Below are 11,970 nucleotides of genomic sequence, written 5' to 3'. Positions count from 1 at the left end.
AAGGAAAATATGTTATTTTCCACCCAACACATGTAAATTCGTACACAAATCTATAGGTTTAATTAGTTCTCAGAGCTTTCATTAAGACAGTTAAATAATCAGTTTTTTGTTCAGTATTAGACATCGTTTAATTGGATTGCAAATGCTTTATCATAAGCTATGATATAGAGACGCGTAATTATGTTTGGATTTTTGGCAGGTACATTTTTAACACTAACTCATGATGTGCTGCTTTCATATTTCATTTAACCTTTAAAACAACAATAGAAGGGCTAGACCCAATTCCTACAACGACAGATGCTGATATCAGGTTGTAGAAAACTGACATAGGTGACTTGTATCCATCAGCCTCTAGAGACATAGAAGCAATTTTCTTCTTCCCGTCGCTGTGCACCTGCATGATAGTATTGGTTTTCTCACAGCACACCAGCACTTGTCCTGCATATGTTACATGTACACCCCACGGTGATTTTAGTTCTGGGTCTGAAAACTTGGAGAGCACGGTCCCATCATTTGCAAGTGTAAGCAGCATGTCGTCTCTACGATTGATGACGAAGATTTTGTCACCGTTATAGGTAATATCACACGTAAATACTGTAAAATATTAAAACCTGATAAATGCATGATAAAATATAATACATTGAAGAAAATTATAAGAACTGAGCAAATAAAGAGATTACCAATTTTATTATTTTGTTCAATATATAAAACCTGTTCTAATGGCATTTATTATACATTTCAATAACAAACCCTTTGTAACAAACGATCTGAAAACTTTAAATATATAACAGTACGTCAGCTATTCAGCCATATTTTGCCTTACTTTTTTCTACGTTTGCTATTCACACTACCTGAACTCTCACTGGATCCTTCATACAATTTCTTCAGCTGTTTCCCATTTAAATCGTATTTGTAAAGCGCCCGCCTAGACGTGATATACAGCTCACCCTGTCGATGGCAGATACCAAAACATCGATGTTTAAGCTGTAGAGTCTTCCCTTTGACAAGTGTCCCTTTGTCTACAGTGACATACTTTAACTCGCCTGTATCTTTATTATCATCAAGAGTAACAACTACGTCAGTTTTACCAATATGACACACATTGTATGCAAACCCATCAAAGTGGCAGTTGCTGACAACTTGATATTGCTTGTTCAACAGCTTCAACGATTTGTTATATAAGTCAGTAACGAGGAGCTGACCGTCAGGTAAACAACATACTCCACACATGCTTTGAATAAACAATTTTTCACTCGTTGTTTTTACACTGAAATAAGACTTCGCAATCACAGATAATGGACGATCTTGGTCAACCAACCGTTCATGTATTACTGTTCCCAGACCAGATAATTCAGACAAAAATGTACCAATATTGTCATGTGTTTGAAATGAAAATGTAATGCCCGTTTGTGTAGACATCCTCTGTAATAAAGATTCTGACTGCTTTTTCTTATTCAACCATTTCTTGCAGGCTACGAAGACGAGTTCAGTGTTTTTATCACTTATATCCTGCATCACATCTTTGAAACAATTTAACTCCTCGTAAACTTTACTGCAGTTATCAATGTCTGTTTTTAGGTCTGACTCTATGGTTTTCATAGCAAAATCCAGTTTCATTGTTGTCATCGCCTCAAGCTCGTCTAAAGCTTCATTTATTTTCTGGCGGAATTTGTGTATGTCCTGGGCGCTTTTCTTATATAATTCATGCAAGGACCTTATGTTTGCCTCTCCACTCTTTCGGAGCTGCGTCAATTGTTGCAGCATCGTGTTGATTTCAGCGAAAAGCTGTTGTAAGTCTGCAATTGACTGCGTCTTTACTGCATCTTTTATAAGATTAACTGTAGTGCATTGGCTGAAAAAAGAAAATTTTAACTGTTGTGTACTGTAAAAAAACATTTATATAAAAACTTATTCTCGCTCTTTTTAAGTAAAGATGTAAAAATGATCATACAACTGAAGTTAATATCCATGTCATTTTACAATTTAATAAATAAAATAATTATATCATGCGCGAATATTAACTTATTGAGTTATTTAAACGTTTATTTTTTAAAAGTTTGTTTGAAAAGCAGTCTTATAATTATTTACTATGATCAGTATTTTGGTTTATTTCGATCAATTTAAGTTTTCAAAATATGCATGCTTGTAAAATAAAATATGCCATAAATAAAGGTAAGATATGAAATTTAAATATACGGTGACATGCGTCGCTATGCATACAGTAAATGAGTACGGTTTATGGAAGGGTTTTGCTTCCGTTTTTTTTACAGCAACCGTTTATAGTAATGACTTAAAGGACACTTAAGTAATCTAATGTTGAAGATATACCCATATAATGCAACCAAGATGTTGTGTTTATGTTTAAATAGATTCGTCTTGTCTCATGTTTTAATGTTTTGGTTGCGCCAACAAATATTGTGAAAATATTATACAGTTTTAGTAATTAAATATGCTATTGATAATATATTGGTTTTCTTGTACTATGGGCATATACGGTCAAATGTGTGAAAACTGCACACATCGTTTTAATAAAATTGCTTGGCAGTGACTCGAACATCCTTTCGACATAAAGTAATCGCTTTAACTTTTACTAAACATTCATTTTCAGCTAAATTCCCAGAAACGTCTCATAACATTTGATCTGTTATGTACGCGTAAAAGGTGATATAAAGCCTTAGTCTAAATGATCGCAAGATTGTTAAATGCTACCGTGTTCGTATCTTTACTAAGATGGAAGTATACACTATGATATATTGTTAAAATAATTAAATAGTATACGACAAAGATCATTTTATCTATAATAAATTTAAGTTTTGCATCAACAAAACGATGTTTTAAATATTTTCCAAGTAAGGAATGTTACTTTGCTTGTTTAATACAATGTGAATCTGTTATTTTGGAATCTATGACGACTGCTTTTAAATTGTCACGTTTACTTTTCTGTAAACAGTTTCTTTAATGCATTTATTTTTAATAGACCATTAAACAACCAAATACATGAAGCGATGCTTTGACATGTTCAAGCAGACCCTAATAAGTAACTGAATATACTTAATCGCTTTTTATTGAAATATACAACCCAAGCCAGTGTGTAAACAAGACAGGAATCGGGCTTAATACTCGTTTTAAGTACAACAGTTTTGTAAAGATCTATGTTTGTTATTTGAGAATAAAGCTTTCCTGTTGTAATATCGTTTATGTGAAATTATGTTGCTGTTATAAGCATATAGGGCATGCGTTCAACATCAATAGTTGACATCGCATTTAATGTGTAGTTACTTTCAATATATAACAAAAACACCTGACCAGTTATCCATTCTATGCATCGATCGATGACTACACAGCAGTGTACAGCAAGTGGAAGGCATGCCGCGGATATATGTTGGTTTCAAATGCAGGGGACTTAAGTCGTGTACGAAAAACTGGTCAACGGGGCATTTATTTAGAATACTAGTTTACAGTGAAAGGTATTTCAGTTTTATTAAAAAGTGTTAATGATAAGTATCTAAGTGCCTAGTTCACAAGTAGCGACCAAAATCTGGTCGGTTCGCAATAGACATAGATGGAATCCAATATTGTTTAGATTATTCGCCTTATCGCTGGGCAAAAATTATCAAAGTTAATTTTTTCTTTATATTCGCCACGGGTCTAACTTTTGATAAATTTATTTGTTGATATATAACACATTTAAACATTGACGCATGAATCTAACATACGGTGTAAAATATTGTTTATGAATATATTACCGATGGTCCAAAGAGACACAAGTGTTGCAGCAAATTTGTTTATGGTCCTCACAATAAAGCTTCAATTTTTCTTCCGTATGTAACTCACACTTCTCTATAAGATCCCGTGTAGGCTTGGCAACTGGCCAATACTTTATATCGGATCTCCCATACGTCGTGTGCTTTTTATACAACTGCTTGTGCATGTTTATACACGATCCGCAGTAAAACGTTGTGCATTTTTCACAATATACCTCCGCCTCTGTTTTCAAATTGTCCTCTTCACAAGGCGTACAACAGTAATCCAGAATTATATCCGAACTTTTATATACTAATCTAAGACTTGTTGCCATTTTCAAAATAGTTTCACGATAAGCAAGAAAATGCCTGTTCAAACATAAAACGCTGTCTTAACAAATGCGTTATGCGTAGCTGTTAATCTTTACATGTGTTTACCAAGTGGTTACATATCGATTAAAGCAACTGACCTAGATAGATAGTTTACTACGTAGTTTAAATTTCAGATAGAAATCATGGTCTGCTTTATGAATTCATTCGCTGCGGTAAATAGGTTAACCCTGTTAAGACGCTTTATATACATTGTATATGCTGGTCAATGGTAGATACATTTACAATTGTAATTTCAGATTAACACTTAACGCATAAAGAAAATAGCACAACAATATGTTTGTCAAACCTACACAAAAACTATCTGTTTTCTTTTCCCAGGACAAATATATACAAGAAGATTTTTAAGTAAGGCAAACTGATGCAAAAATGCATCATCCAAAAATTAATAACTATGATTATTATGTTTAATGAATACAATTAGTAGTTAGTGTACAACAATGAACGCTATTAACAATGGTATGAACAGCTTTATAGTACATGTTAATTTTAATACATGGACGAGTTCACAGGTGACATACCAAATTTAAAATGCAAAATGTGGACGAGAACATTCATATATCGGGATTGTCCATATCGATTTTTCCCGGTATTCAAATGTATGTTTGTGCTTCATTCGGTTTTTGTTTCAATATCGTAGACGTCAGAATAAACAAGAAAAAGAAGGAAAATATGTTGTTAAATTACGTGAATTTTGATATGCTAATACCTTTTTTCTTATAAAACAATGTATTTTCTTAATACAAATTGATTAATTAATTAATGTTACACATTGCTATCTTTAGACCTATCAATCTACAATAAATTCCGGAATCATTAATATTAAAGAGTTTGTTACATAACAATTGTTTAAGTTTTGTGGTTACCATGGTAACCATTTTTTAATTTATCAAAGCGTTGAAGGCACTGAAGGTGTTCGCTGTTGCCGTCCTTGATTAGCTTGTGCGCATTGCACAGGCTAATCAGTGTGCTCAGGCTAATCTTATTTGACATGCATTAAGCCCCGTTTTCCCTGAAAGCAGCCAATATGTACAGATTTCAATGATAAACACTAGACGGACCAATGCCGTCTTACAAGCTGGTATTTACACTCACTGCAGAAATAGAGCAGAAGCATTTGTCGTCTGCAATGCGGTAATCGTTGCTAGCATAGTGAGTTGCGGTTCAAATGCATTCAGCTATTTTAAGTCGCTTTTGTAGCATGGCATATAAATAATTACAAACCTGCATAATTAAATGAGAATATGTAATTGTATTCTGCATTTAAACATATTTCATACATATAAGTAAGGTAATGCGAAAGTCAGTTAATTCAAATTAAAAGGTACAAATCAACTATAATTTTCATATAAAATATCATAAAGGACTAGTTTGTGACGATTTTTATATAACGTAAGCGCCAGTCTCATATAAGCACGGATGGACACGGCAGACCCGGATCCCCCCCCCCCCCCCCCCTGGATAAAGGACCGTGACGAACATGAAAGATCCGTGGCTTTTGGGGATTTTTTAGCGTCGACGGTCTTCCAAAGACAATCACTCCGATGACAACGCGGCATCACCACGGACCCAACCCGGCAACAAGACGCCATCCACACGGCGCCCAAGCAGACACGGCAGAGCTGCGTCGATTTCCTTACGTCAAACGATATGAGGTGTGGATTCCCACGAAACCGGTTTAAATCTTTTATTGTTAGCATTGGACGTTTAAAGTCCGGCATAATGAGTTGAAGCATCTAAGTCAGTGTTTGTATCGTGTTTATGTCTAGCGGTTTTGTGCTTTGTCCGACTACTAAGCAATTGGTTACTTGACTTTTAATAAGTATCGCGCGCCATAATAACATTACTCTCCTGCCGGTGCATCTGAAGTTTCACTTTGATTGTATTCTTTCTGTTCGAGCCTCGCTCTGGGAAAGCGGGGCTAAATCGATCTGAATAAAGTGTCGTCCAAGTTTCCCTTTGCAGTCCGAACAGGTACATAAGGTATGACACTTTTCCCTAGGCTGGGTTTTTTGTTACAAGAGACTTACTTTTAAGGAATGTCACTTTACGCAGCAATATCATCATCAAATTTTTCAAGACAACCAGCACAATCATGATAATCATGAGCAGCATCCTCACATATTAAACTTTAAAAAAATTGTATCATCTTTACCGCGCCTCCAATTATCCTAGGGCAGAAAACGCCAAGCACGAGCGACACGACCACTGTTCTTTAAGGGAGGTTAATACGCCCATCTGCCGACTGTTAATGTCTAATTCAGCCTCTTAGTCGGGCTCGGTAAAGGGCTCGGGATACTCCTCCTTGCGATTTACCGGCATGATCAGACCGTGTGATAGTACTTGTCAAATCCGGCCACTGCCTGAAAATATGCTGATAAATATGGAATTTGATTGGCAATGTAGGAGATTACTCGCTGGTGGAAATACTTCTCAAAATCTCCTCAACTTAGAAACGTTTATATGGGGGTTACAAGGCTCGTTATGACAGCGCGGATTTATTCAAAGGGATAAGATTTAATCTTACAGTCTGTCAGATTACTATGGCATACACATTTTTATACAACAGTATAACATACGGAAACCTTAGTCGATAACCGCTTCCTGGTATCTGTTTATTGGGCGGATTTTATATCGATCAGGTTTAAATCGTATTTACTTTTGTTTAAGATTCAAGATGGTGGCGATCGTGTTGTTCGCAGCATGAATATGTGTTACATTTTTAAGTATTCGTTATATTTTTTCTGATGAGTTTGAATGTTATACATGTTATTGTTTGAGAAGCGTCATTAGAAACAAAAGATGCGTAAGTATAGCTCAAGACCATCCCACGCAATCGCGCAGTCTGATAAGGAGCTACCTTGTCCGTTTTAAAGTCACGCAAATGTTTGTAGTCTCAGTCGCGCAAATGGCAGCTCCTGACCAGACTATGCCCATGCGCAAGCTGTTCTGGAGCAACACTAGCCGCTTATGGAATAAGGCCCATTTACATGGCTAAATAAGCTCATACATTTGTCTGAGTTTATCTAGACCACGTGTTTAATTTTGGTGAAGACCTTCTAGAAGTCTTCTGTCGCAACAGAAATTAAATATGTGGCAATTGTTGGGTAAACTAATGGAGATTATTCTAGTATTTTATGTTAAAAAATGCAATAATGTCAGAGCTACTTTTTACTAATTTGCCCTCAGAATAATGTCTTAAATTGCAAGTTGAATGATTCAGTAACAGTCGTCTCAAGTGGTATGGTGCCTGTATGTGACCAGTTATCTTCATGAGCGCAGGTTATCTAATGGTTAACATTTGTAGCCACTTATATTTATAAATCGCAGATGAATAATTTAGGCTGTACGAGGTATATGAGGCCATATTTGAGCATTTACCTTCAAGTGCAGGATTCGACTTTGAGCTTTGAATTAGGGATATAGGCTTTATGTGCGACAGGTTAGCTCCACATTAAAACAAAATATGCAAGAAAAGGACTTTCAATTCATTGTATCATGCATAGTTTATATGTCGTATAGACACCAGTCGTGTTCACAAATTAAATACGTACCCTCTACCCTGCCTTTATAGTATCATACATGTAACAAAGATAGTGTTTACGCATGAATAAGAGAGTGTCCTTCCAGAGAAGTCGCCAAGAAAGAAGCATTTTGCGTTCGAAAAGCCATACGAATTGACCAGCTGTGACTTTTTATTTAAGCAAGAATTACGATTTCCAAATATCGATTTAGATGTCAGTGATATTGTGGGCAACTCACAATATATAGCGAATCTTCAAATAAAAAGACTTGCGATCGGTAACAAAACTTTCACTCTCGGTTATGTTTCTTAAGTTGCATTATTCCTATAACAGCCGCGCTTTGCGAAAAATGGCCTTAATGCATATACGCAAAGTATCGTCCGCAGTAAACACAGGCTAATCAGGGACGAAACCTGCCGCGTTTTGATTTTGTGTTTTGGTAACAGAAGTTTGTAAACGAAAAACTAGGCGGAAAGTGTCATCTCTGAGTAGCCAATGCAAACTCCGCAGGATTATCTGGGACGATACGTTACGCACGTTAATTACGCCCGATTTTCTCAAACACCGGTTGATATTTACAGTAAATCAGTATGACAAATAGTTGAAAACAATCTTATCGATTTCTTTTAACCCTACAACAAACCACATAAGTCTAATACATTTGTATTTTGTTTTAATTATTGTGCCTAAACAAAGTTACTCCTGCAACATAACTGCCTAAGGAGTAAATGCCCTAAGTACCAAACACAAAACAGGTTCTTATTGAACAAACGTACCGAAATGCGAGTCCTTCACAGTATCTACCCGATTCCCACCAGGAATAGTACCTTACAACTTCTTCCCGTTCGACATCGTATGATTTGTAACTAACCTTCTTGTATTATATCCAATCGATCGCCAGCAAGATAGTCACTTGACGCATGACGTCATCAAGGAGTTTCCAAGTGTGCATGCAACAGGCAATAAGGGACGAAATAAGAGCATTTATATGTTAGTTCGAATATTACCCATAAGTAAGAGCCGCAACAAACCTACTTTAAGACGAAATTTGTTTAGCGTGGAGCCCAAAATCGTGAAATTGGCATTTAAATTTCGCTCAGCACAACATGATTGTCGACATTGCAAATTTCGAAATTTTCGTAACTAAGAAGTTGTCTCCCATTCGGGTAGGTATCACTAGTATCCCGGGTAAAGAGCGGCCCGTCTAAAATGCGTATATGATTCATATCCGCGGATATGACCGAAAAGTGCGGATATGGACGAATATAAGCAATATCGACACTTTTTCTGCAATGTTTATTTAATTTTTTAATGAAAAATACACAATATGTATTAAATACGCAAGGCGAAAATATCTTATATTTGATTGTTACTATATATTACAATTTATTGGTACGTAAAAATATTCATGTTATTTTTTGTATTCAAATGAACACAGGATATCGTAGTGCTACATTTAAATGTTTCAAGAATGGTTATAACCATTATAGTTGCGCTGTTATTGAAAAGCAATGCATGTCCCGGTAAAATTTAAGATTTTTCGTTAATATTTTAACAGTTCATATCCAATATCCCGATAAGTTAAAATACGAAGCCTATATGTTTACGATTAATATTACAGCTGTTACATTCACTTATAAAACATAATATTAACGAAAAATCTAAAATTTTAGCGGGACATGCATTGCTTTTTAATAACATCGCAATTATAATGGCTATAATCATTCTGGAAGCATTAAAATGTAGCACTACGATATCCTTTGTTCTTTTGAATAAATAAAATGACGTGCATATTTGTACGTACTAATAAACTACAATATATAGAAGATATTTGTTTGATTCGGTGGATTATCGATTTTAAAGTGATTGTATGGGCATTGTTCACTGTTAAATTGAGCTAAAAAGAATTAACAGGTCAAAAGATTTATTTAAAATGTGGTTACTGACCAATTATCTGCAACTCATCTTGCTACCAGTTGTTTATAAAAATATATATAATATTTGATATTTTACATGACTCACCCACTCCTCTAAGCCGAAATGATCCGTAAAACAAAATAGTGTCTTTCTGTCTTATGAAAGAATCTTCACTAAAACTAAATTAAGATTCACATCGTAAATCGAATCATTTCTGTCGTCAGTTGTCAAAATGAAAGTACGGTTAATATTCAAATGCTTTATTTTTTTCTTTGATGCTGCATTAATAAAATATAAATGTATATGAAGTGAAAAGACCAAAAATAAACAACGGTGGCGATAGACACCTATCATCTGTTAGATGCCCATAATATCCCTTTAATTCACGTGTGATCATATAAATAATTAAATATATATTTGTAATGATCACGAGTGAATTAAAATCTATATTCCACCGAATCCAACAAATTGACGTTTTTATTTTATGCTTTTTTTCACAGTTTATATACATTGTTTAAGAGTTTAACTAAAGATTTTCGCTTGGATAATGACGTCATTTCGTCAAAAAATGACGTAATTTCACAGTAAAAAGTAAAAATTATCGATAATTTTCACTGTTAATTTTTACTGTTTGAAACAGCTAAATTATCAGTTTTCATTTACTGATATTACTCAATAAACCACCGGAAAGCATAAAATAAATAGTAAAAATCAAATATAAAATATTTTTACCTTGCTTAAAGTTATTATAGCACTTCAAATATAGACCCTTTATTGGATAATCCACATTCGTCGATTTTATCATATTCGCGCATTTGAAATCATCATTTACTTTTCAAATGAAAAATGCCACTTGAAACAATGATTTTTCAGACAATAGTTACTACATTCATAACATTCAGTGTATTGAAATAAATTCAACATTTCGTATTCAAATAAAAATATAACCAGGGAAAAGTAACATCATAAATTACTTGTGGTCTGGCGATAATCGGCCCAAAAATACTTAACTATTTTCTAAAGCATATTGTATATCTAAATAATAAAGTTTTGATACGACATCAAGATTAATAATACATTCAGAAAATTTGATAAACATTATGTAACCTTATACAACAAAACTTATGTTGTGTCGGCGTGGTTATATTGTTTTTGGTGTGTAGCCCTAAAACAATCTTCTGGCACTTCGTCATGTTCGCGGATATGAATTTATAGTTGGAAAAATGATAATGTCTATTAAATTGTTATATTGTGAGACAATACAAACATATTAAACACATATTGTGTTTTTTTTTAAATTAAATATTGAAATAAACATTGCAGAAAAAGTGTCGATATTGCCTGTATTCGTCCATATCCGCACTTTTCGGTCATATCCGCGGATATGAGTCATATACGCATTTTAGACGGACCGCTTTTTACCCGGGATACTCGTGATACCAACCCGAATGGGAGACAACTTATGAGTTACGAAAAGACCGAATACAACATATAAACACAAACAAATAGTTGAAATTTCGCAGTTCTATATTCATGTACAGTTGTAATAAAACTGGCGAAATCAGTATTCCGTATATAGAAAACTACCTGTAATTTAAAAATGTCTTGTTTAAGAGTATGCCACCCGACAACTGAATTGGTACTGTATACTTTGTTTTCAGATTTTGATCGGCAGTAGGCATGGACACTGAAATCACGCCACAGTATCAAACCAAATGGAATGAAGCGAACGTGTTTAATTTTGTCTTCTAGAATTTGCACCCAAAACATCAGCAATAGATATTGCAAAAATATTTGTCACTTAAAAGCTTTGACAAAAACCGATAGTCTACTTATAGAGAGGTTACATGTTTATATATATTCTCTGACGTTGTTTATATGTATTTCATGCTTAAGCATTTTTAAATGTTCTATACAATCGGTAAAAACATATAGAAAGGGTAAGCATTTTTGTTCTCAAGGCTGTTCCTTATAACCGGTTTGAATTGCATTTGAGAAGTAATTAGAAATAGTAAGCAATGCTGTTTTAATTACAAGCGGCGTCATATGTTGGTTCTACGCTGCGATCGCAAAAGTACAAACAATTGCCCTTAAGCATGGACATAAACAGAGTCCCACATAAGATAATCAAAACATTATTGAAACAATAATTGACTTTGTTTGTCATATAAATGTTGATATTGCTTATTCGGTGATTTTTTCCTGTTTGCTTTATTTTCTTCAATTTAATTTGCTTAATTAATAATTTTGTCTACAACGATCAAATATCGTCTTACCGATAACGCATACGTGTCTTAGTTCAATACCACAGTCTTCTATAATTAAGTATTCATAATTCGAAGGTACCTAGCCATATAAAGGGTTAACTAAGTCATAATAAGGTGATGTTTGCTAAT

The 11,970-nt window shown here is 34.3% G+C and overlaps 1 protein-coding gene across 1 annotated transcript in view; it reads right to left on the bottom strand.

Moving 5' to 3' along the window:
- The window catches only part of LOC127838136 (uncharacterized), a 5,570-nt gene extending 1,422 nt beyond the window's left edge, over window positions 1–4,148 (bottom strand). Inside the window, exons 1-3 of the mRNA XM_052365708.1 lie at window positions 3,747–4,148; window positions 852–1,852; window positions 1–594 (exon numbers count right to left, since the gene is read on the bottom strand). The exon at window positions 1–594 is cut by the window's left edge and continues 1,422 nt beyond it. Of these exons, the coding sequence (XP_052221668.1) occupies window positions 242–594; window positions 852–1,852; window positions 3,747–4,078 (1,686 nt within the window). The 5' untranslated portion in view covers window positions 4,079–4,148 and the 3' untranslated portion in view covers window positions 1–241. The remainder of the gene's footprint in view (window positions 595–851; window positions 1,853–3,746) is intronic.
- Between the last annotated feature and the right edge of the window lie 7,822 nt (window positions 4,149–11,970).

This window comes from Dreissena polymorpha, chromosome 7 (assembly GCF_020536995.1).
Source record: "Dreissena polymorpha isolate Duluth1 chromosome 7, UMN_Dpol_1.0, whole genome shotgun sequence".
Lineage (NCBI taxonomy): Eukaryota > Metazoa > Mollusca > Bivalvia > Myida > Dreissenidae > Dreissena > Dreissena polymorpha.
Note: the sequence above shows the minus strand (reverse complement) of the source record. Positions and strands in the feature narration are given on the sequence as shown.